This window comes from Neopsephotus bourkii, unplaced genomic scaffold (genome assembly GCF_033783945.1).
Source record: "Neopsephotus bourkii isolate Nb327-2 ecotype Australia unplaced genomic scaffold, CSIRO-AGI_Nbou_v1 NB_83, whole genome shotgun sequence".
NCBI lineage: Eukaryota > Metazoa > Chordata > Aves > Psittaciformes > Psittacidae > Neopsephotus > Neopsephotus bourkii.
The window spans coordinates 1,429,326-1,453,163 of record NW_026900600.1 but is presented as its reverse complement, the minus strand read 5'-3'; the positions used below and the strand labels follow the sequence as shown (position 1 = coordinate 1,453,163).

The 23,838-nt window shown below is 42.6% G+C and overlaps 1 protein-coding gene and 1 long non-coding RNA gene across 2 annotated transcripts in view; one reads left to right on the top strand and one right to left on the bottom strand.

Moving 5' to 3' along the window:
* The window catches only part of LOC133212980 (uncharacterized), a 461,795-nt gene that overhangs the window by 154,768 nt on the left and 283,189 nt on the right, over positions 1-23,838 (bottom strand). The gene's annotated exons all lie outside the window — the stretch shown is intronic.
* Positions 16,781-21,296, top strand: PCDH20 (protocadherin 20). The gene is made up of 2 exons (XM_061354842.1): positions 16,781-16,949; positions 18,056-21,296. Exons 1-2 carry the CDS (start codon positions 16,815-16,817, stop codon positions 20,756-20,758), a joined length of 2,838 nt encoding a protein of 945 aa, XP_061210826.1. The 5' UTR covers positions 16,781-16,814; the 3' UTR covers positions 20,759-21,296.

Here is a 23,838-nt window from a genome sequence, read left to right as displayed (position 1 = left end):
TTACAGGCTCTTTAGAAAACACAGACGTGGCAGATGGGCAGGGGGAGTTGTCCTTTATGTTGGGGAGAGGCTGGAGAGTATGGAACTCTGTCTGGGGACAGGTGAGCAGTTAACAGAGAGTTTGTGGGTCAGGGTTAAAGGGAAAACAGCGATGTGAGACATTACGGTGGGCATCTGTTACAGACCGCCTGATCAAGAAGAACCTGTGGATGAAGCACTCTATAGACAGATAGGAAAAGCCTCACGCTCACAGGCCCTTGTTCTCATGGGGGACTTCAACCACTCTGACAGCTGTTGGAGTGAGAGTACTGCCCGGTACAAGCAATCCAGGAGGTTCCTCAACTGTGGGGAAGACAACTTCCTTCCACAGGTAATAGAGGAGGAGCCAACAAGGAGAGGTGCCATGCTTGACCCTGTGCTCACCAACAGGGAAGGGCTCATTGGAAATGTGATGCTCCAGGGCAGCCTTGGGTGCAGCGATCACGAGATGGTCGAATTCGAGATCCTCAGGACAGTGAGAAGAATGTGTAGCAAGCTCACCGCCCTGGACATCAAAAGAGCAGACTTTGGCCTCCTCAGGAACCTGCTTAGTAAGGTTCCATGGGATATAGCCCTAGAGGGCAGGGGGGCCCAAGACTCTTGGTTGGTCTTCAAGGATCACCTGCTACAAGCTCAGGAGTGTTGCATCCCAACTAGAAGGAAGAGCAGCAGGAGGGCCAGGAGACCTCCTTGGAGGGATAAGGAGCTGCTGAGGAAAAATTCAAATGAAAAAATAGTCTTATAGAAGGTGGAAGCAAGGGCAGTGGCCTGGGAAGAATACAGGGATGTTGTCCGGGAAGCTAGGTAAAAGGTTAAGAAAGCTAATATCCAGTTAGAATTAAACATGGGTAGGGTTCTTAAGGATAACAGGAAGGGATTCCATAGGTACGTAGCAAATAAAAAACAGACTAGGGGCAATGTAGGCCCCCTCTGGAAGCTCTCGGGAGAACTAGCTACACAGGATTTGGAGAAGGCTGAGGGTCTGAATGACTTCTTTGCCTCGGTCTTTACTGGCAAAGGCTCTGACAGCACCAGCCAAGTCTTGGAAGGTAGACGAAGGGACTGTGAGAATGAAGACCTTGGGCCCACTGTAGATGCTCTGGTTCGAGGCCATCTTAAAAACCTGAACATGCACAAGTCCATGGGACCTGATGAAATACACCCGTGGGTCCTGAAGGAGGTGGCAAATGAAGTTGTTAAGCCACTGGCCATCATATCTGAAAGCTCATGGCAGTCAGGTGAAGTTCCCTATGACTGGAAAATTGGAAATACAACCCTCATTTTCAAGAAGGGGAAAACTCATTACCCGGGGAATTACAGACCAGTCAGTCTTACCTCTGTGCCTGGCAAAATCTTGAAGCAAATTCTCCTGGAAGGCATGCTAAGTCAAAGGAAAACCAACAAGGTGCTTGGTGACAGCCAGCATGGCTTCACTAAGGGGAAATCCTACCTGACCAATTTGGTGGCCTTTTAGGATGGGCCTGCAAAACTCATGGACAGGGGTAGAGCAGTTGATGTCATCTACCTGGATTTGTGTAATGCATTCAACACTGTCCCACACGACATCCTTGTCTCTAAATTGAAGAGACATAGAATCATAGAATAGTTAGGGTTGGAAAGGACCTTAAGATCATCTAGTTCCAACCCCCCTGCCATGGGCAGGGACATCTCGCTCTAAACCATATCACCCAAGGCCTCGTCCAACCTGGCCTTGAACACTGACAGGGATGGAGCAATCACAACCTCCTTGAGCAACTTATTCCAGTGCCTCACCACCCTAACAGGAATGCATTTCCTCCTTATATCCAATCTAAATTTCCCCTGTTTAAGTTTTAACCCATTACCCCTTGTCCTATCACTACAGTCCCTAATGAAGAGTTCATCCCCAGCATCCCTATAAGCCCGCTTCAGATACTGGAAGGCTGCTATGAGGTCTCCACGCAGCCTTCTCTTCTCCAGGTTGAACAGCCCCAACTTTCTCAGCCGATCTTCATTTGGGAGGTGCTCCAGTCCCCTGATCATCCTCGTGGCCCTCCTCTGGACTTGTTCCAACAGATCCATGTCCTTTTCCTGTTGAGGACACCAGAACTGTACATAATACTCCAAGTGAGGTCTCACGAGTGCAGAATAAAGGGGCAGGATCACCTCCTTAAACCTGCTGGTCACACTCCTTTTGATGCAGCCCAGGCTACGCTTGGCTTTCTGGACATCAATTTGATGGATGGACCACTCGGTGAATAAAGAACTGGCTGCATGGCCACATGCAAAGAGTTATGGTCAATGGCTCAATGTCCAGCTAGAGACCAGTAACAAGTGGTGTCCCTCAGGGATCAGTGTTGGGACTGGTCTTGTTCAACATCTTTGTCACTGACATGGATAGTGGGATTGAGTGCGCCCTCAGCAAGTTTGCTGATAACACCAAGATATGTGGTTCGGTTGATTCACGGGAGGGAAGGAATGCCATCCAGAAGGACCTTGACACACTTGTGAAGTGGGCTGATGCCAATCTCATGAAGTTTAACGATGCCAAATGCAAGGTCCTACACTTAGGTCGGAGCAATCCCAGGCACAGATACAGGTTGGGCAGAGAAGAGATTCAGAGTAGCCCTGCGGAGAAGGACTTAGGGGTGCTGATCGGTGAGAAAATGAACATGAGCAGCTTCAGTGTGTGCTTGCAGCCCAGAAAGCCAACCGTATCCTGGTCTGCATCAAAAGGAGCATGACCAGGAGGTCAAAGAAGGTGATCCTGCCCCTCTACTCTGCTCTTGTGAGACCTCACTTGGAGTATTGTGTGCAGTTCTGGTGTCCTCAACATAAAAATGACTTGGAACTGTTGGAAAAAGTCCAGAGGAGGGCTACAGGTATGATCAGGGGACTGGATTACCTCCCGTGTGAAGATAGACTGAGAAAGTTGGGGCTGTTCATCCTGGAGAAGAGAAGGCTTCGTGGAGACCTCATAGCAGCCTTACAGTATCTGAAGGGGGCCTATCGGGGTGCTGGGGAGAGACTCTTCATTAGGGACTCTAGAGATAGGACAAGGGGTGTTGGGTTCAAACTTAAACAGGGGGAAGTGTAGATTGGATGTAAGGAGGAAATTCTTTCCTGTGAGGGTGGTGAGGCACTGGGCTGTGTTGCCTGGAGTGGCGGGGGGGGGGGGGGGGTTGTGAATGCTCCATCCCTGGCAGTGTTCAAGGCCAGGTTGGATGAAGCCTTGGGTGACATGGTTTAGTGCGAGTTGTCCCTGCCCATGGGAGGAGGGTTGGAACTTGATGATCTTAAGATCCTTTCCAACCCTAACTATTCTATGATTCTATGATTCTATAACATTGTACAGCCATGGATCTGCCACTTGGAAGAAACGCATGCAGGGTCAGGGGAATCAGAACAACTTATGGGAAGAAAGGTCTGAGAAAAATATGGTGGATGATAATTAAAAGATTTGCCTTCTATTTATCTGTCCAAATTTATACCAAGTCACCAACACCAAGAAAGTTTAGAGTTGGGTAAGTCATCTGTATGATCAAACCAGAGAAAGACCAGTGCTGTTTCTGGATGATTCCTAAAGCAGATCAAATGAGTCATGTGTAAGAAGTGAAAATTACTGAGACAGGAATCCTACCACTTGATGTAAACATCTTGGTAAAATCTCAGAACAGTGCTGTGTCATATGTTCCCTTTATTTAAAATAGTATTATGTACGAGTAATTAATGCATTATTACACTTCTAGCATGAAGATGCTGCAAACAGAGCAATACTATTAATCACCTTTATAAAGATTTTAAAAAAAATGCAAGTTCATCTTAAACTTAGCAAGTTCATTACTTTTTAGGTGCATTATGTCCACTGCATAAATATTGTAAGAAAATTGATGTGCAAGGCAATCAAAAAGAACGGGATGCTAGATGAGCTAAAACATGAGTAATTAGCCATGAATTCATCATGTCATAGAGAAAGTACGTGGACAATGTTGTTGAAGTCTTACTTTGCAAGTCAGTAACATCAGTTAAAATTGGCTTAGCTGTTGGAATTTCTGCTATGATTTACAAGTGCGACAGTAAATTTACTCATTTTTATGAACATGCCGAATACATTAAAGAAATATATAATCATGTTCAGATAAAGAATTACATATAATACTGTGCACATTAAATATTACCTGTTATCTGAGTATGCTGAATGAATCAGAACAGTGCAAAGTCCTATTATATAAATGAAAGTCATACTTGGTTGATTTTTTACAAGTGAAATCCAAGGTCAGGAATCATGTGATTAATTTCTGTAATCTTTTCCAACCAAAATAAGGTAAACTCTGGAGGCACAGAAAAAAAAAATATTAAAGTCAATTACTTTATTCATGAATAAAACTGGATACTAACACATTTCTGAACCTTTTAACTTAGAGACGTTGTTTTAAGATGAACAGATCCACCACTCCGAGCTATCAAAGTGAGATCAGTCAAACCATTTTTGAATTATAATCTCCAAAGCCATTTTTGTCTTGAACGCACATAAATAAACTCAACAGTGTTGTGAGAAGTCATGATCTTCCTCTGAAAGTCATGGTATTTTTCTACATATAAAGCAAGGTTATCAGAAAAGTTTAATTTATTAACGTATGCATGTTGTACAAGTTTATCCACCACAGCCCTTTCCTCCACGAAAAGAGGAATAGATTTCTCTCTTCCTGTTGCACAGAATGAGTGTGTTACCTAAGTATGCTGCTTATCTTCATACTTATTTTCAAGAAATATTGTACATGAGGCTTTACATTATCTGGAAAATGAATTATGCATTTGACAATATAGCACATCTCTCAGTCTGCCTATTTCTAGTGTTTATTCTGCCTCTTATGCCATCACATGCTGTGATCAAAAATAATCTTGTTTTTCAGAAGTTGCTGTATTCTAGGTTTTTTCCTATTATCTCTGTGGAAAAATTACTTTAACTTTCTCCCTAAGAAATACTATTTACAAACACAATGAAGTTACATTTAAATCGCCAAGATTAACTGAAGCAGCAGGAGGCCAAGGAAAGGTGATATCTCTTCAGAAAGCAAACTAACAGCTTGGGAAAGCTGAAGGTTTTTCAGGGTTTGTATTTGTATATTTAATTTTTTTTACATAAGTAGGAGTGCCAAAGGTTAGAAATTAGTAATATAAAGATCTTGCTTAGTGTCTGTCTCTCTGTTTGCCTCCTATGCCAGTTACAATGTTTATTTGATACTGATGATTCTTTTTTTATGGAGGATGTACAATAGAAACCGGTTAGCTTCAGCCAACTCAATACTACAGAAAGATATTGAGCTGGTCTTTTCAGATCAGGTATTTCAACACTGTAGCAATTTTTTTAGTTCTCCTGATGCCAAATCCCATTCTTTCTCAGGAATTCTTCCGAAGTTGTTGTCAGGCCAGACCACTTTTTGAAACAGCATAACATATTTGCAAAGATGGCAATCTGTTTAGTTTTGTGTAGCAAGTGAAGTTAATTGGTCTCTTCTTGCTTCTAATGAGGGAAGTTTCTCTGCATCTTTCCCAACATACATAATTTCCATCTGTATATACATCAGTCTATGGAATAGCACATACGCTATATTGAGTCAGCTTGGAATCATTCCACCTTCCACATCCCCAGTCTTCTTAGGAGGAACTGAATTGAGTGCCTCCATCTGTACTGATAAATATAGGACCAGGAAGCAATCCATATCCTACCCCTCACTACGCAGCACCAAGGAGCATGCATTTATACTTTTTAATTAGCCCCAGCAACATCAGATTTATCTTTTTAGTTCCAGTAATCCAAAGCAGAGTCAAGATGTTATGCCAGCAGTTAAGCTGTGTGTGTGATAGGTGAAGCAGTGCTAAGGTTACTCTCTAGCCTCACTGGGAACCCAGTAAGACCTGGCTTTGAGAAAAAATACATAGCCATGCAAGGCGCTGTATTGGGTTTTCATGGCAAGGTTTGGTAGCTGGCAGGCTACATGGGTGGCTTCTGTGAGAAGCTGCTAGAATTTTCCCCAGTGTCAAACAGAGCCAATGCCAGATGCCTCCAAGAGGGATCTGCCGCTGTCCAAGGTTGAGGCCATCAACAACATCAGTGGAAAGAGAAGTGAGAATATGTGAGAAAAACAGCCCTGCAGACACCAAGGTCAGTGTAGAAGGAGGGCAGAAGGTGCTCCAGGCACTGGAGCAGAGATATCCCTGCAGCCCATGGTGAGGCAACTGTGCCCATGCAGCCCAAGGAGGTCCACAGTGAAGCAGATATCCACCTGCAGCCCATGAAGGAACCCACACCAGAGCAGGGGGATACCCAAAGAAGGCTGTGACCCCATGAGAAGTCTGCACTGGAGCAGGCAGACTTCTGGCAGGAGCTGTGGCTCCATGAAGACAGGAGTGCACACTGGACCAGGTTTGCTGCAGGACTTGTGACCCCACAGGGGGCCCATGCTGGAGCAGTCTGTTCCTGAAGGCCTGCACTCCGTGGAAGGGACGCACACTGAAGCAGTGTATGAAGGACTGTAGCCTGTGGGAGAAACCCCATGCTGGAGCAGGGGAAGAGTATAAGGAGTCCTCCCCCGAGGAGGAAGAAACAGCAGAGACAGTGTGTCATGAACAGACCACAACCCCCATTCACCATTCCACTGAGCCACTGGGAAGGAGGAGGTAGAGAATTTGGGAGTAAAGTTAAGCCTGGGAAGAAGGGAGGGGTAGGAGGTAGGTGTCCAGTTGAAAGTGTCCAGCCCAAAGTGGCTTTGGTGTGCATCCAGACAGGGTCAACCCCCCACAGGTCTTGATCAAGAAATGCAATGATCAGGTGCCTGTCCAGACCACATGTGAAAAATATGTATGATACCAGTAGAAAGTTAGAAGACTCAAATGGAAGTGCACTGAGAAGAGTATCACCTCAGTTTTGCGTATTATTTAGAACCAGCAAAATCTGACTAAAAAAAAACACTGAAGACCTTGTTAACTAAGTGCCACCTCAGGTATCCTTGTTAACTTCCTGCAGGAAACACGTCTTCTTGGTTTGAATAGATGCCTCCGAAGGAAATCCTGGAATACCTTCCATGGCAAAGCCTCTAACATCACCACAGTTTATAAAAGCAGAGTGGCAGCTAATGTGTCCTACAAAAAGAAATATATATATATATTTTTTTTTTTTTCCTTTTCCTTGATCCCTCAGGGGAAGTTGAGGCCTCTTTGCTGTCAAAGGCTCTTTTGAGCCTTCGATGTTGTTGGTGGATAGTCATGAAAATCTGTACCTTTAAGCAAACCAGGCCAGATGTAAAATATATTTGGTGGATAAAACTGTTCGATATTTCTCTTGAAGAAGCTTAAGGAACTTCACAGAGACCATAATAATTGTAAATGGCTCCCTGATCCACCAATAAGAATAGAATTCTGTGGCACGAACTTCTCAAGCACTGTGAAGGGACAACAAGCACGCATTCTAGGTTGGTGGGAGCTCTTCATACTGTACACTTCTGTGTGTCTGAAAAAAACAGATGACATAATGTTTACCTTTCTTTTTAAAATTACCTCAACCTTGAAACTAGCTATGGGTACAAATTACTCAAGAAAAAAAATACATGAATTCCTTTTATAAATTCAAAAGTTAGCCTCTGAAGAGTGCAAAACCATTGATATTACAAATTTCAATGACCTGCAATTATTATTGTTTTCATTGACCCATAGTAAAAATTGACCTGGATTGGAACTAGCAACACTCAATAGCACATTTTATGGTTTTTTTAATGTTCTATTTTCCAAGACACACGCACACACACACAAAATATCCGCATGTATGAGACAGTTCAGCTTTTAATCTGGTTGTACTTTTGGTGGCAATAAAACTATAATAATAAAACTAGAAGGTAATGAACACAATATCAAATAACTACATAAAAATCAATAGATAAATGTGCAGAAAATCAAAGATAAATTTATGGCTTAAAAAAAACCAAACAAAACAATAAAAAATCAATATTCATTATGCTATGAAAGAGTTGTGATCAATGGCTCAATGTCCAGCTGGAGACCAGTAACAAGTGGTGACCCTCAGGGATCAATGTTGGGACCGGTCTTGTTCAACACCTTTGTCGTTGACATGAAAAGTGGGATTGAGTGCACCCTCAGCAAGTTTGCTGGTGACACCAAGCTGTGTGGTCCGGTTGATACGCAGGAGGGAAGGAATGCCATCCAGAGGGACCTTGACACACTTGTGAAGTGGGCTGATGCCAACCTCATGAAGTTTAACCATACCAAATGCAAGGTCCTACACCTGGGTCGGACCAATCCCAGACACAGCTACAGGTTGGGCAGAGAAGAGATTCAGAGCAGCCCTGTGGAGAAGGACTTGGGGGTGTTGTTCAATGAGAAACTGAACATGAGCAGCTTCAGTGTGTGCTTGCAGCCCAGAAAGCCAACCGTATCCTGGTCTGCATCAAAAGGAGCGTGACCAGCAGGTCAAAGGAGGTGATCCTGCCCCTCTACTCAGCTCTCGTGAGGCCTCACTTGGAGTATTGTGTGCAGTTCTGGTGTCCTCAACATAAAAAGGACTTGGAACTGTTGGAACAAGTCCAGAGGAGGGCCACGAGGATGGCCAGGGGACTGGAGCACCTCCCGTGTGAAGATAGACTGAGAAAGTTGGGGCTGTTCATCCTGGAGAAGAGAAGGCTTCGTGGAGACCTCATAGCAGCCTTCCAGTATCTGAAGGAGGCCTATCGGGGTGCTGGGGAGGGACTCTTCATTAGGGACTGTAGTGATAGGACAAGGGATAACAGGTTAAAACTCAAACAGAGGAAGTTTAGGTTGCGTATAAGGAGGAAGTTCTCTACTGTGAGGGTGGTGAGGCACTGGAATGAGTTGCCCAAGGAACCTGTGAATGCTCCATCCCTGTCAGTGTTCAAGGCCAGGTTGGACAGAGCCTTGGGTGACATGGCTTAGTGTGAGGTGTCCCTGACCACGGGAGGGGGGTTGGAACTAGATGATCTTTAGGTTCTTTCCAGCCCTAACTATTCTATGATTCTATGACAGGTGGAAACAACTGTGTTTATATTTGCAAAAGCTAGTATCAGGTTGTGTAAAGCTGAAAAGTGAGAGATAGGTGTTGCTGTTTCAGAAGGTCAAGCATGGCAGCCCAAGTCTAAGGAGGCAAGTTGCTCACTAACAGCAGTATACATACAGCATACATACCAGGCACATTTATATTTGAGGATCCTTATACATCCACAAAATGGTTTCAGGGTAGATATTTGTCTGGCATTGGTTAAACCACAACACTAACAAAGTACTAACCATTTCTTTCAGAGGTTGGTCTTTCCACTTTGACTCAGTACCAGAGTAGAGGTAATCCTTAAGGTTTCAGACTTATCAGAATGAGATGTTATTTAATATTGGACAGGAAATTAAAACAAACAAACAAACAAACAAACAAAAACAGAAAGAAAAAGCTCCTTTTCCATAGTTCACTTAGTAAGTTACTCTTCTCCTGTGCTTATCTTCCCCTTGATTAATGTTTTTAAGAGTTAAAGAAATTACTTATAAAGAAAGGACTCATTCAAGAAAAGTATTTTAATGCCCCTGACCGTATGTCAAAAAACACCTTCAAAAATATACAGAAAATACAACAGGGAGAAACAGCGAGATTTTTTTTTTCTGTCTTCATAGCATGATGCACACAATTCAAATGAGACTGTACTCTGTTTCTGTTATTTTAGGGTTCCTTGAATTGTTACTTTTGCTCTGCTGCAAGATCTTCTCAGTCAATTTACTTACAATACGTATTCTATACAGAGAGGTACTATTTATGCATATATCAATTTTTGAAGAGATGTACAAGAAGAGCAATATACCACGTAAAAGTGATTCCAGCAGTTCTATGCTCTTGTTCATTCGCTTGACAATTGAAATAGAGTTTTTTATTTCCCTAAGGAATAGGAAAACACTAACAGGCATCTTGGTTATGCTGTTAACATTGCCATAAGAGATTGTACATGACTAAAAAAAAAGTTTGATATAGAAATTTACATTAATTGCCATTTCATTTATAATCTCATATTACCCTGAATAAGAAGAAAAAGGTTTTACCCTTGTGTAGAAGCTGCCTATTTTTCCATGAATTATGCATTTCAATTTTTTTAACAAAAAAAAAAAAAAATTGTTTTTTCCCTGAAAAAGTTTACTATATGAAGAAGTAAAACACTAGATAATTTTATTCTGTGCTGTAGGAAATGCCTTTTGACTTTTATTAAACTGCTTGCTGAGTTTCTGATTTCTTGAGTTAAGTGTTCTTATGGGGAGCCCTAGAGATATGTGACACTGGGAAGAGGGAAGAATCTGTAAACTTGACGTTTCAACGCTGCTTAAAAAACATCTATTTGTCAAATGAAAGTGCTATCTTATTGAGAGTGAAAATTTCAAACATCATCTTCATAAGAGTGAAGTTATTTTCTTAATTTAACTGAGTTAAAATGTATATGCATGAATAAAAAGGGTGTCTGATGAATCAAGATAGTAGTTCTAAAAAAATAGATAAAAATCCATATAATGAATTCTGACTTCCTGAAGCTATGTTAGAGATAGATCACTCTTTGAGTTTTTATTCCTATCAGATACGAGGATTGTCTAAAATTATTATGAGGTAACATATGCACATATTTCATGATTGGTAATTTCTGAGAAGTATGCTGTTAGTGTCCAATCTTAGGTCAAATCAGCTTTGGTCTTAAAGTATACTGCTGATTATTCTAAGAGAAAGTTTAAAGTCACATCTACAATGTAACTATTGTGCCTACACATTCAGCACTCTCTCTATAATCTAACTTGAAACAGGTAAAATTTAAGCATCTGTATGTGATCTACTCACTCTAGCTTGCATTGTTAGTTGGGAGGGAAACAGGCTCATCCAGAGAGCAGTTTGTCTCACTTGTTTTAGACACCTATCTCTTTCAGTTACATACCCTAGAAATGTCTATATCTCAGGAAGAAAAAAAAAACACCCTTAGACTGAATGCCTGATTTTCAGATATCAAAGTTAGAGCAAACAAATCCCACCCTTTCTAATGAGTAATTCTCTCTTTCTCCTACATATACAAGATGAACAAGACAGAAGTATGATTTTGATGTGATCAACAGCTCCTACAAACTCAAGTAAATCAATATTTGGGTGAATCTCAGAGTAGGTTTGGCTCTCACCATTTGTTCAGCTCTGCTGAATGAACCCAGGGCCTCTTCAGAGAAGACACTGTTGTCTCTTATCTCAGTCGGGAGCTGAGTGATCAGAGCAACAATATAATCAATAAAGCCACTATCAGCTGCAATATTTCTGAAGCATACAGCCAATATATTTTCCTATTATGTAGAAAGTTGACTACACATTAGGTTATTTGGATTCACTATCTTCATTTCATCACAGACATAAAAATGTACTAAATCCTGCTGAGAGCTGGCCAATTCACTGGTCTAAATAAAAGAAGCAATTTGGCCCAAATCCCAGATCACATAATAATTATCCCAGGTTCAGCAAAAAACTTTTTGGAGTTTTTAAGAAATTTGGTCAGCCCAGAATAAGTTAATATTAGGTAGTTAGAGCTAACAACTTCATTAAGAATTTTTACTTGAATACAGACTGTGGGAAGATGACAGAATCTGGTCCCTGGGAAAATCAAAATCATTTATTGTCAGGAGAGGAGAGGAGAGGAGAGGAGAGGAGAGGAGAGGAGAGGAGAGGAGAGGAGAGGAGAGGAGAGGAGAGGAGAGGAGAGGAGAGGAGAGGAGAGGAGAGGAGAGGAGAGGAGAGGAGAGGAGAGGAGAGGAGAGGAGAGGAGAGGGGAAGGGGAAAGGAGAGGAGAGGGGGGAGGGAAGGGGAAAGGAGAGAGGGGGAAGGGAGGGGAGGGGGAAGAAGGGAAAGAAGGGAGGAAAGGAAGGGGAAGGGGAAGGGGAAGGGGAAGGGGAAGGGGAAGGGAGGGAGGGAAGGGGAAGGAGAAGGGAAGGGAAGGGAAGGGAAGGGAAGGAAGGGAAGGGAAGGGGAAGGGAAGGGAAGGGAAGGGAAGGGAAGGGAAGGGAAGGGAAGGGAAGGGAAGGGAAGGGAAGGGAAGGGAAGGGAAGGGAAGGGAAGGTGCTGCAGGAGTCATGGGAAAAATGGCAACGAGAAGTCAATTAAGAAATGTCTACATATTCATGACATTCTCATAATTGCCAGGTATTATGTAGAATGTGAGTTACCAGGATCTGGGATGCTGTCCCTGAACTAATGTGATATGGGCTGTAAAGAAAGACTTACAGTATTGATAACTTTTAGCAGTGTCATATTAGTAATGTACCTCAGCCTGTGCTTTGGCTTGCATGAAACAAAAGTTGTATTATTATTATTCTAAGCCTTACACAAGAAGTCAGTGAAAACAAACATTAATACACTGTGCAGTACAGTGTAAAAAAAAAAAAAAAAAGGTAAAAAAATGTGCTGGAATATAATCTGAGTTAAATCCTTCTTTTACACTTCCTTTCAGAAAATTATGCTCATTTAATACACTTTAAATTAGGTTTTCTTTTGAAAACAAAGTTTTGATCAGACTAGAAATATATTGAAGCCAATCTTTCCCACTGCTGGAATATTTTGGCATTTTTCCAGGTAAAAAGAGACATGGACAAAACATATGCAGACATATGCAAAACATGACAGTCAAAAGCCTCATATTATTATGAAACCTCAAAGAATTTGAAGAAGTTGGTCAAATGTGTCAAATGCAATTGGTTCAGAGACTGCAGGAAGCCTTTTTCCAAGTTTCTTTTCTCTGCCAGTGTTTAACAGCTCAGATTTGTGGTACTTCAGCAGTAGTCCCCAGTAGGTGCTAAGCTAACTACACAGGAAAATCTCATCCACCTTTGTCAGCCTTCCTGTCAAACATCCCTTTGTCTCATGGGGTATTTCTTCTTAGGTTTAGAAACTGCTTTCACATGTTGGCTACTCTCTTGTACAGTTGTCATGAAGACATCAGGGTTTTGTTCATGAAAGACTGCTGAGCAGAACCTTGCAGTTTCACAGTGAAAGAGCTTGCAAGAACCAGTCCTTTCAAGCATGACTGGAGATTTGAGGGATATGAACTCCAAAGGGTCATCCATTTTCCAGCTCCACTGCTGCTTCATTCAAGCTGGACCCTGATTTTTTTACTGTCTTTCAGTATCACACAGGAAAGCAGTGCCAAAACCCTTCTCCTGCTCTGTGCTGGGAACAGGATGATCATGCTAGGTCTGATCTACAGTGACATAGAATGATCACAGCTTTCAGTACAACTGGGAACACCAGATACTTGACATTTCTGTGGGCTAAGTCACTATCTAATATCCATAGAGTCCTGCACACTGTAATCCACTATATTGTGCAGGAAGTTCAGGATGTAAGGCATATTCCTTACTGAGCAGAAAAGCAATAAAAGGTTGATAGCACTGATAGTTAAAAGAAACCCCCTTTACTTGCCCTGTACATCTTGCAGTTTAAACTCTTCAGAGAAGTCGCAATCTGTTAGTCTTGTGTCTTTCTCAGTTTTACTGTGATTAAGAATCAATGCTAACACCAATGCTTTCAATCACTTTGACTACTTCCCCACTGGAAAGCACCTAGCTCAAAAGGCAAACTTATAAAGTTTGCAGGCTGAATCAGTAGAATCTCACTGCTGGGGAATCTCGGACCACAACCTTCCTCAGTGGAACCACAGGCAGCTTTTTTCTATGTTGAGGGGACAATATGTACCTGCATCCCCATCTGTTATAAAAATTGGTCAGGGTTGCCAGCCATGCAAAAAAAAAAAAAAAAAAAAAAAAGCTGTTTGTGATTCCCTTTCAGAAGTGATGGTCCTGAACGATTCACATGGAAACTTCCATCTGCCACTGGAATACTGCCCACAAACCTAAAGCATTTCAACTGAGTATCAGTACCTGCTATGTTCACCTTAGTAAAGTCAAATAAATACTCCATTTTAAAATAGTGATACTGTATTCTTTCTAATGCACTTATAAATAACTATGACACTTCTTAGACGGCTTGTCACTTGATCTCAGTCTTGTGCTTTGTAACTTATCTGAGGCAATCAGGAACCCCACAGAAATGCTCTTACTTGTTCCTTCTTAGTCATTAACTGCAACCAAAATCTTGGATGGTGTACCAATAGTTGGATACATTCAGTGATAATAAGCTTTGACTTATCTACTAAAATGCAAGTTTAAAGGATATCTTTAGCTAAATATGATCAAGTGGGACTGAGTTCATAAACTGGTAACATCCCCAGAAAAGATTACTGAATATAGAAATATAAATAAATCAATTAGGTTTTTGCCTGTGACTTTGGAAAGATTTCTTCCCCCCACTTAATAAATAAATAAATAAAGCCTGAAATTAATGTGCCAATTTTGAATCTCTTCTGCACTGCTTGTTCTCTCCTGCCCCTTATTCCATACCCCATACACAACTGGAGCACTTTAAACAGGAGATTTATTGTTCACATTAGTACTTAAGGAGCCTTTAAGACTTATCAAATGTTGCCAATGTCTAACAAAAGAAAATATTATCAAGGTACCAGCTGCTCCAGAAAACTCTTAATTCTGTTGTTACACCTGTGGGTTAATAAAATAAAATGCATCAGGTGCAATGAAAACCTGAAACTATAAGAGTAGAGATGTTGCGTACCCTACCAGAGGCTTCAGGGAAAGGTAGTGGCTGTGAAGGTTAAGAAAAATGATATGGTACTAGGTCAGTAATTTCAAGAGCATAAGGGGAAAGGAAGATAAACTGAGAGAAGATAAAAGCAGTGAGGAAAAAAGGTTATAATTTCAGAGGGACTTCAGATTTATTTGCAAGACTACTGATTCACTAAAACTAAGATTATAATCAGGTCTATGAAAGTCAAGATACACATAAATCAGTGTCAAAATATGACTGAAATCCAAATAAGTCAATATTTCACTGTTGAAATTAGTAAAATTAGAGCATATGTGAGTCAACTAAAAGCATCTGTCATGTCCAGCTAAACTAACTTAAAGAGAATCGAGTTTATGGTCACCTTTCACACTGAGCAATCTGCAGAAGAGTGTACATGCATGACAATTTAGTAAAGGTAAAGGACTTGCATAGTTTGACTTCTCTCTTAAATTATACATGTTTGCTCTGAAGTATATATACTGTATTGCCTGTTCTATTTATGCTTGAATTGAATGGTAAATATATAAACAATTTATAAGGGCAGTACATCCTGAGTGGTTTCAAAACCCTAGACAGTAGTGAATAATAAATATAGTTGTGCCTTTTGTTAGTACACTAATGCTCTGCTGTTTAAGTCACATATAATTACTGTGTTAATGTCATTTTGGGGATGAAAAGGATATTAAAATTATAGCATGTTTTGAAGAAACATGTCTCCCTGTGCTGGGTTTGGATTGTGATTCTAATTATTTTTTTGTTTGTTTGTTTGTTTCTCCATTTTGGATTATATGTGAAGTTTGTTTTAAGGAGCTGTAGAAGGAAAAGGAAAGAGTATTTTTTGCTTTGACTAAAGGCAAAATTATTGCTGTCCTACATGTTTTTACTCCCTAAGCTGAGATGAAATGCCTGCATGCTGTGCCTGCCATGGAGTGTGGAGAAGTTTAAGGTTGTCTTCAGACCGTATGATTTAGACAGTTCAATCTCCTGTACAAACTTTACCTTTGTGAAGGACAGCACCACTGTGCTTGCCAAACACAACTGCCTGCCAGAGTCCCGGTACTTGAATTCTCAGCAACTGCCTGGGTCGCAACCATTGAACACTTTAAGGCTCAAGACAGACATTATCTCAAATTCCATTTCAGATCTTGCAGATGGCCAATGTAAAAAACATAGGGCAAGTTGGCTATTCTTTTAATAGTCCAAGTTGTTAAGGAAATGTGCAGTTGGTCTTTTGCTGCCTAGTTTCCTGAGCACCAATAAATTCATGTCCAGCTCTATGGCAATCTTATAGTCTAGCCAGTGGCGACTGGAGACTATACAATGAGTGCACATAATTCTCTGCCACAGAAGACCATCGGGTTCGTAGCCAGCAGGAAATTGCAGTTGCCACTTTAATTTGGCAGGACATGAACCTTCTTCCACCAACCAAACACTTGCAAACTCCTCAAAATATTACTTTCATTTTGCGCAGGCACAAGCTGCTCACTACTTGTCATCAACGCTCCTTAAACCAAGGCAGCTTTTAATTCTCGCTTTGCCCGCTGACACCCACATTGTGACATCTTTACACAGAATAAGAAAGAAATTTTATTTTTTTTTTTATTTTTTAATTAGGTTTCACACACACACGTTAGTTTCCAGACTGGGGTATCTCTATCCCCTGGTCCCAGTGCTTCCAGAGCGCACACGCACATACATACACACACCACACAGAGATACCTCCATATATAGAGTCGTTCACACACGCTGGCACACACACACACGCTCCGATGTGGAGGGGCGCTGCGCTCAGCAGAGCGCATCCCTGCCTCCCTGGCTGCCCGCCGCGCTGCCGCAGCCTCAGCGGGCGCCCCGCAGCCCTCCCCGATGTGCCCGTGACTATTGGCCGAGCCCCCCCTCTCCCACCCTCCCCTCGGCGGCAGCGGCGGTGGCGGTAGCAGCGGAGCGGCAGCGGCAGTTTCGCGAACGGAGGGGGAGTGTCCGGGGAGGTGCGCGAGGCACAGCACAGCCTAGCCCAGCCCAGCCCAGCCCAGCCCGACCCGGCCCGGCCCAGCGTGGAGGCAGCAGCGGCGGCGGCGGGGGAATGGGCAGCGGCGGGGAGGAGAGGCGCCGGGGGGCCGGCGGAGCAGCCAGGCTGCTCTGGCGCAGCCGGCGGCAACGGCCGGGCATGGAGTTCCCGGGTGGCCGAGGCAGCCCCACCGCCCGCGGCAGCCTGCAGGTGAGGGCTGGGGCAGCGGGGGGGGAGGCTCCGTGTCCTGTCCACCCCGAGACCGGCTTCGCATGCAGCAGCAACATTGGGAATAAAACAGAATACCCCAAAACAACCCAGAGCATTCGTATACATATTCGTATGTGTATGTTTGGTGTGGGTTTTTTCCTCTTGTCTCCGATCTCCACAGATCAGAACAGCCGTGAAAAGTTTTATTTTTCATTGCTGCTGCCGACTCGCATTGTAGCAAAGAGCAGCAGAAAAGGGAAATGGGTGATTAAAAAGGGGAGAAGGAGGAAAAATCCTCCATGGAGACGATGTCCGAAGTTAGTTTCGGGAGCCCCTTTCCGTACCCTAGGGGCTGGCGACAGTTACCACCGCGCGCAACTTCCGCGCAACCTCTCCGCGGCTTCTCTGCTCAGCTCCCGTCCGAGGCCGGGGGCCGGGACGGACCATGGAGGGGCTGCGCGGCCGCGGGCAGGGATCCGGTGCGCGGCGGGGCGCGTGTCGGGCGGCTGGGCGAGCTCCGCCGGGACCCCGGTGGTCTGCGTGGTGCGGGCCCTGTCCCCGTTGCACCGAAGGGCCCCTGGGCACGAGGGAGGAACGGGCTTTGGGACGGGGCGAGGGCAGGGGGAGAGTGCGGGACGTGTTTCCCGTTGCTGCTGTGGAAAAGGGGCGAGCAGACGCTTGGTGCTGTGCAGGAGGATGCTCCGGGTTGGGATGTTCTTGCTGTGGGGAGGGTAGGTGCTGCCTTTGAGAAGGGGGCCGAGCTTGAGGTGGTGTGGGAAGGGAGAAAAGGGAAGATGGCTCTTCGGGGCGCAAGTGCTGCTGGTTGGTGGGGAGGCAGGGTGCCCCCGGGCCATCCCTGGCAGTGCGTATTTGCTGTGGGGAATGCAGCTGGTGCTGCCTGGAGGGTACAGATGATGCCCTGGAAGTAGCTGCTGTACTGGGGGAGAAAATGGGGGGGAGACGGAGGATAGCTTCACGTTGCAGATGCCGCACTCCCTGCTGGCAGTGGCAGTGGCTGTCGGCGGCGGGGGGGGGCGAGGGGGGGACTGCCTGCTACTTCCCCTCCTTCTCTAACATCACCTCGTCCCCTGTGCCTCTCTCTTAAGCACTTGATCCTCTTCCTGCTCTTCGTTGGACCTTTCAACTGCTTTGCTAGTTACAGCCGTGCAACCGAGCTCTTCTACAGCCTCAACGAAGGGCTGCCTGCAGGTGTGCTCATTGGCAGCCTGGCCCGTGACCTGCGCCTCCCGATGGCTAGTGGGCAGCACCCTGCGGCCTCCCAGCCCCCACTCTCCTTCACCCTGGGTTCCCATGGTTTTGGGGAACAGTATGTGCAGCTGGACAACCGCTCCGGAGAGCTGCACACCTCAGCCATGGAGATCGACCGGGAAGCTCTGTGTGTGGAGAGCAGTGGGGCCACCATCTTTGGGGCAGTGGCTGGTGCTGCTTCTTCCTCTTCTTTACCCTCATCCGAGTCCTGCCTGCTGCTTCTGGATGTGCTGGTGCTGCCACAGGAGTACTTCCGCCTGGTGAAGGTAAAAATTGCTATCCAGGATGTCAACGACAATGCGCCCCGCTTCCCTGTGCCCCACATCTGGCTCTCGGTGCCCGAGAATGCACCTGTGAACACCCGCTTGGCTATTGAGCACCCTGCCTTTGACCCTGACGTGGGCACCAACGGTGTCCAGACCTACCGCCTGCAAGATAACTATGGTGTCTTCACCCTGGATGTGGAGGAGAATGAGAGCGGGGAGAGGACTCCCTACCTGATCATTATGGGGGCTCTAGACAGGGAGACAAGGGAGGAGTATGTCACAGTCATTGTTGCTGAGGATGGGGGGACTCCTCCACTCGTGGGTAGTGCAACCCTCACCATCGGCATCAGTGACATCAATGATAACTGCCCCCAGTTCAATGACTCGCAGATCAATGTCACCCTTTATGGGAATTCCAGCCTAGGGACACATGTGGCCACTGTCCACGCTGTAGACATGGACCTTGGATCCAATGCCCAGATTTCCTACTCCTACAGCCAGAAGGTCCCCCAGGCATCCAGAGACTTATTCCATCTGAATGAAAGCACAGGAGTGATCATACTCTCCAGTAAAGTTGATGGGGACACTCCAAGGCTTCACAGGCTAATCATCTTGGGCAATGGTCCTGGTTGTATCCCTGCTGTGATCACAGTGCTTGTAACCATCATCAAAGTCATGATGAGGCCACCTGAAGTTGTCCCTCGTTTCATTGCTAATGAAGCAGAAGGGGTGGTGTACTTAAAGGAATTGGAGCCTGTCAACACACCAATAGCATTTTTTACCATCAAAGACCCTGATGAAAAATACAAAGTCAACTGCTATTTGGATGGTGATGGGCCTTTCAGACTTTCACCATACAAGCCATACAACAATGAGTACCTGTTGGAGACCACAAAGCCTTTGGACTATGAGACACAGCAGTTGTACGAAATCTCTGTAGTTGCATGGAACTCAGAAGGATTTCATGTCAACAAAATAATTAAAGTACAGGTTCTGGATGACAATGACAACTCACCAGTTTTCTCTCAACAGCTGATAGAATTATCCATTGAGGAGAACAATATTCCCAATGCTTTCTTGACCAAACTGCATGCTACTGATGCCGACAGTGGAGAAAGAGGGCAGGTGTCCTATTTCTTAGGTCCTGACGCCCCTTCCTATTTTTCTTTAGATAAAACCACAGGAGTTCTTACAGTTTCCACTCAGCTGGACAGAGAAGAAAAAGAGAAATACAGATACACTGTCAAAGCAGTAGATTCTGGGTTCCCTCCAAGAGAATCAATAGCAACTGTCTCCATCACTGTATTGGATAAAAATGATAATAGTCCAAGATTTATCAATAAGGATTTCAGTTTTTTTGTGCCAGAAAACTTTCCAGGTTTTGGTGAAATTGGAGTTATAAGTGTCACAGATGCTGATGCAGGGCAAAATGGATGGGTTGCTCTTTCAGTTCTGAATGGAAGTGATATTTTTGTCATAGATACTGGAAAGGGAGTTCTGAGAGCTAAAGTCTCCCTGGACAGGGAACAACAAAGCTCCTATGTTCTGTGGATTGAAGCAGTCGATGGCGGTGATCCTGCCCTGTCTTCTACAGCCAAAATAACTATCCTTCTTCTGGACATAAATGACAATCCCCCTTTAGTATTGTTTCCTCAGTCTAATATGTCTTATTTGCTGGTCCTCCCTTCTACACTTCCTGGCTCTCCCATCACTGAGGTTTATGCTGTTGATAAGGACACTGGTATGAATGCAGTCATAGCTTACAGCATTATAGGAAGAAGAGGCCCTCGACCAGAGTCATTTAGGATTGACCCTAAAACTGGTAATATTACCTTGGAAGAGTCACTGATGCAAAATGACTATGGTCTCTATCGGCTGCTCGTAAAAGTTAGTGATCACGGCTATCCAGAACCTCTTCATTCCACTGTCATGGTGAACCTTTTCGTCAATGACACTGTTAGCAATGAGAGCTACATTGAAAGTTTGTTAAGAAGGGAACCTGATATCAGTATAGAAGAAAAGCAGCCTCAAATATCCATAGAGCCTACGCATAAAAAAATGGAGTCGGCATCCTGCATGCCTACCCTGGTAGCTCTGTCAGTAATAAGCTTGGGTTCAATTGCTTTAGTAACAGGGATGGGCATTTACATCTGCCTAAGAAAAGGGAAAAAACAACACAGAGCAGATGAAAACCTGGAAGTACAAATCCCACTAAATGGAAGAATTAACCTGCATATGTTGGAAAAGAAACCAATGGAGATTTCTAACATTTGACATTTCTTTGTGGATAAATCAAACATCTTGGACAAGGAAAAACCTTGGGCAACTCTGAATCATTTAGCTGTGGGTTGTATTGACAGATGTTGCAACGAGAGACTGCTAATTTATAACTTATTAATATTATAATTGTAAATAGCTGTTTACAGTTTTTTAAATTCAAACTCAGTGTACAGCTTTTCTATGAAACCTTAGTAACTAACAGCTAGCACCCTGTCTATAAATACATGGGCATCATTTGCAGCTTTCATAAATCAGTAAAAGCAGTGATCATTAAAAAAGGGAAGGTAAGACGATTCCTTAAACTCAAAAGTCTTTTTAACCACAAGAGGGCATCAGATACTCCGTAGCAGGGAACTGTTCGAGGCACTGTCCATGAGGTAAACAGAGTATACTTTAAATATATTGGTTTTAATATAAAATACACATTGGCATACAGATGAAAAAAGTCTGTCCCAATGTATTTATAATTAAAAGAATAAAGACACAATAGTAATAGTAATAGTAAAGAATAAAAGAAGTAACAATAAAGCATAAAAAATGCACTTGAAAAAAACTGAATGTTTATTACCTCACAAGTAAAGCTTATAAAGTAGGATAGAAAAGGCATTAACAAGAAGTGCAATTCCTGTTGAGCAAGAATGCAATCTATTATAATGAGAATCTGAACTGCTGTGACATATCATCTTTCATTTGCTCCAGATTTCACCCACATTATCATTTGCTCTAGCAATCTGCTGGTCGTTTTTATGGAAAAATTATATTTAATATTTCCTACAGAAAATAATGACAGAACTCCATGCTTATCCTCATAAACATGCCAGATGCAAGGAAGCAAGGGAATGGCTAAATCTTTAGTTGTCACAGAAGTGGTGATATTTTTTGTACTTTGAGCAATCTGTCAGTAGTACTCCACCAGTTTGGTTGTGTAATAGTTTTTTCATGTGATACTTCTGAATCTGATCTGCCAGATGAAAACAAAAATTGCTTTATATTCTGAGGAATTATAGGACTTAGTTTATTCTGACTGTTGCTCCTTTCTAGATTGCTATTTCATGTGAGAGATCTTGTTTTTTACTTTTGGTGACCATTCCTAGCTCCTCTTCATTGGCTTTGATTTTGGATTAGATCCAAAATCTAACTTGTAAGACTGGTAGCATATTTTCTTGTTAATTTATTATTTGTTGTATCCTCTGTAACAAAGCAGCAGGTTTAGTGGTGATGTATCACTTTCACTCCATTTTAAGAGCTGAGAACTATCTTTTGTATGATGATTATATCAAATTTCTCTGTGTGAACAGGATAAATTAGTGTTATGCTTAAAACTGATTATTTTGATTTCTGGCATCATATGTCTGTAATGTACCAAAAGTGTTTATATGTCTACAAATTAAAGCTATATATTTTCATAATAACTTATTCTCTGCCTCTCTTGTAGAATTTTAAGTATAAAACTAAATACTATTTTAGTTGTAAGAAATGCATATTTTGCAAATGCATCAGTGATGGCTATCTTGTCTGATATGTCATAATACCTCCCCAGATTAGTACATTTCAAAATCATTAATGAGAATTTGCGTACTTCTTGAAATTACTGGAAAAGAATTGTGTTTTCGCAGATATAGATGGGGCAGCAGCTAATACCTGTTTTAAAAGTAAGGAATGCAATCTGAGGCAGGTTTTGATTTTTCTGTCTGTGACTCACACATTACTTCACCTTGAGCCTATTGAAATGTTGAAGCTTCATATCGATATTGGTTCTGCTTAGCCTAAGTAACAGTATTAGCATAATGCCCAGATTTTGCCATTCTACCTATAAGAAATAGCTATTTTTTCACATCAGAATATTTTGTTTATGCACAGTTTGATAGCTATGTTTCATGAAAAATTAATTCAGCCTGTCAGAGGTTTGTGGTTAATCACCTTTTAAGATTTATTTTCATATTATTAAAATGCAGAAATGGTATGAATGCCTGAAATGCATTTGACACAAAGAGACACTGTTTCTTATCTCTGAAGAAAGAGTACATTAATTCTTCAGAAATGGCTTCAGTATTACAGATGGTCTGTATTGCAGTGGTGGTGAAGCCAGATCCTCTGGATTTTTTAATTCAGTAAGGAGGCAAGGTAACTGAAAGACAGGATTCTTTTATTCCTTTCAGTTGAATTAGGTGTCTAATATCTTCTTAAGACAATTAAAACAGGAACAATACAATACAATAAAACCATGAACCTGATCCTTCAGTGTGTGTTAATGTGACCCTGGTCAGATATTTTTATTCAGGTTTGATAAATACATAGTCTTTAACCTGTTTGATTAAGTTTACTGAGTTTAAATATGCTGTTCCTGTGGTTTGTTATTTTGTTGGGGTTTTTTGGTTGGTGTAGTTCAAGCACATTTCCTAATGTGTAATAGAATGTAATGTTATGAGCCTGTTCAAATGAAAGTACTGCTTGTGAAGCATTTCGCTCTCACAATTTTCTACACATTTAAAGAAAATTGGTTTGAAATCACACCTTCAGCCATATCAGCACCACTGCTTGTAAAAAATACCTGAATAATACTTCTCAGAGTAATAGTACATTTTTGCCTTTCTGTGGGTAGCCTTTGGGTAGGTAATGCCACTGAAGATGGCAAAATATGCAGACTGAGTTGGGTTTGTTTTAAAAGAAACTCCATATTTTGTGTTGCTTAAAAAACATACAGCTGGTATCAACATGTAATAAACATGATATTTAAACCTACAATGTTGAGTCTAGAAGTGATAAAGTTAAAAAAAAAAAAAAAAAAGAAGCCCAACAATAATAAAAAACAATAAGCCTAGGAATCTTGAATTCATAGAACCTGGGAATTTCTTCTCAAAAAAATGTTCTTTCTCAGTGGGAAAATGTTTGGTGCTGTCTATATAGTAAACAGTTCTGTGACACTGCTGTTTCCAGAGTATCCCATACTGAAACCCCTTTCATGTGAAAACACATTTTTAATGAGTATAACTAAAGTAAATTAGACTCAAATATAAAAGGCCTATTTTATTACCACCTTGTGCAGTGCACTTGCCAAAATATATGCAAATCTT

Bases quoted from the DNA above. Each gene is read 5' to 3' on its own strand.
- PCDH20 (XM_061354842.1), top strand. From the start codon at position 16,815: ATGGGCAGCGGCGGGGAGGAGAGGCGCCGGGGGGCCGGCGGAGCAGCC. The intron at 16,950-18,055 runs GTGAGGGCTGGG...CTCTCTCTTAAG, and splicing joins CCGCCCGCGGCAGCCTGCAG to CACTTGATCCTCTTCCTGCT.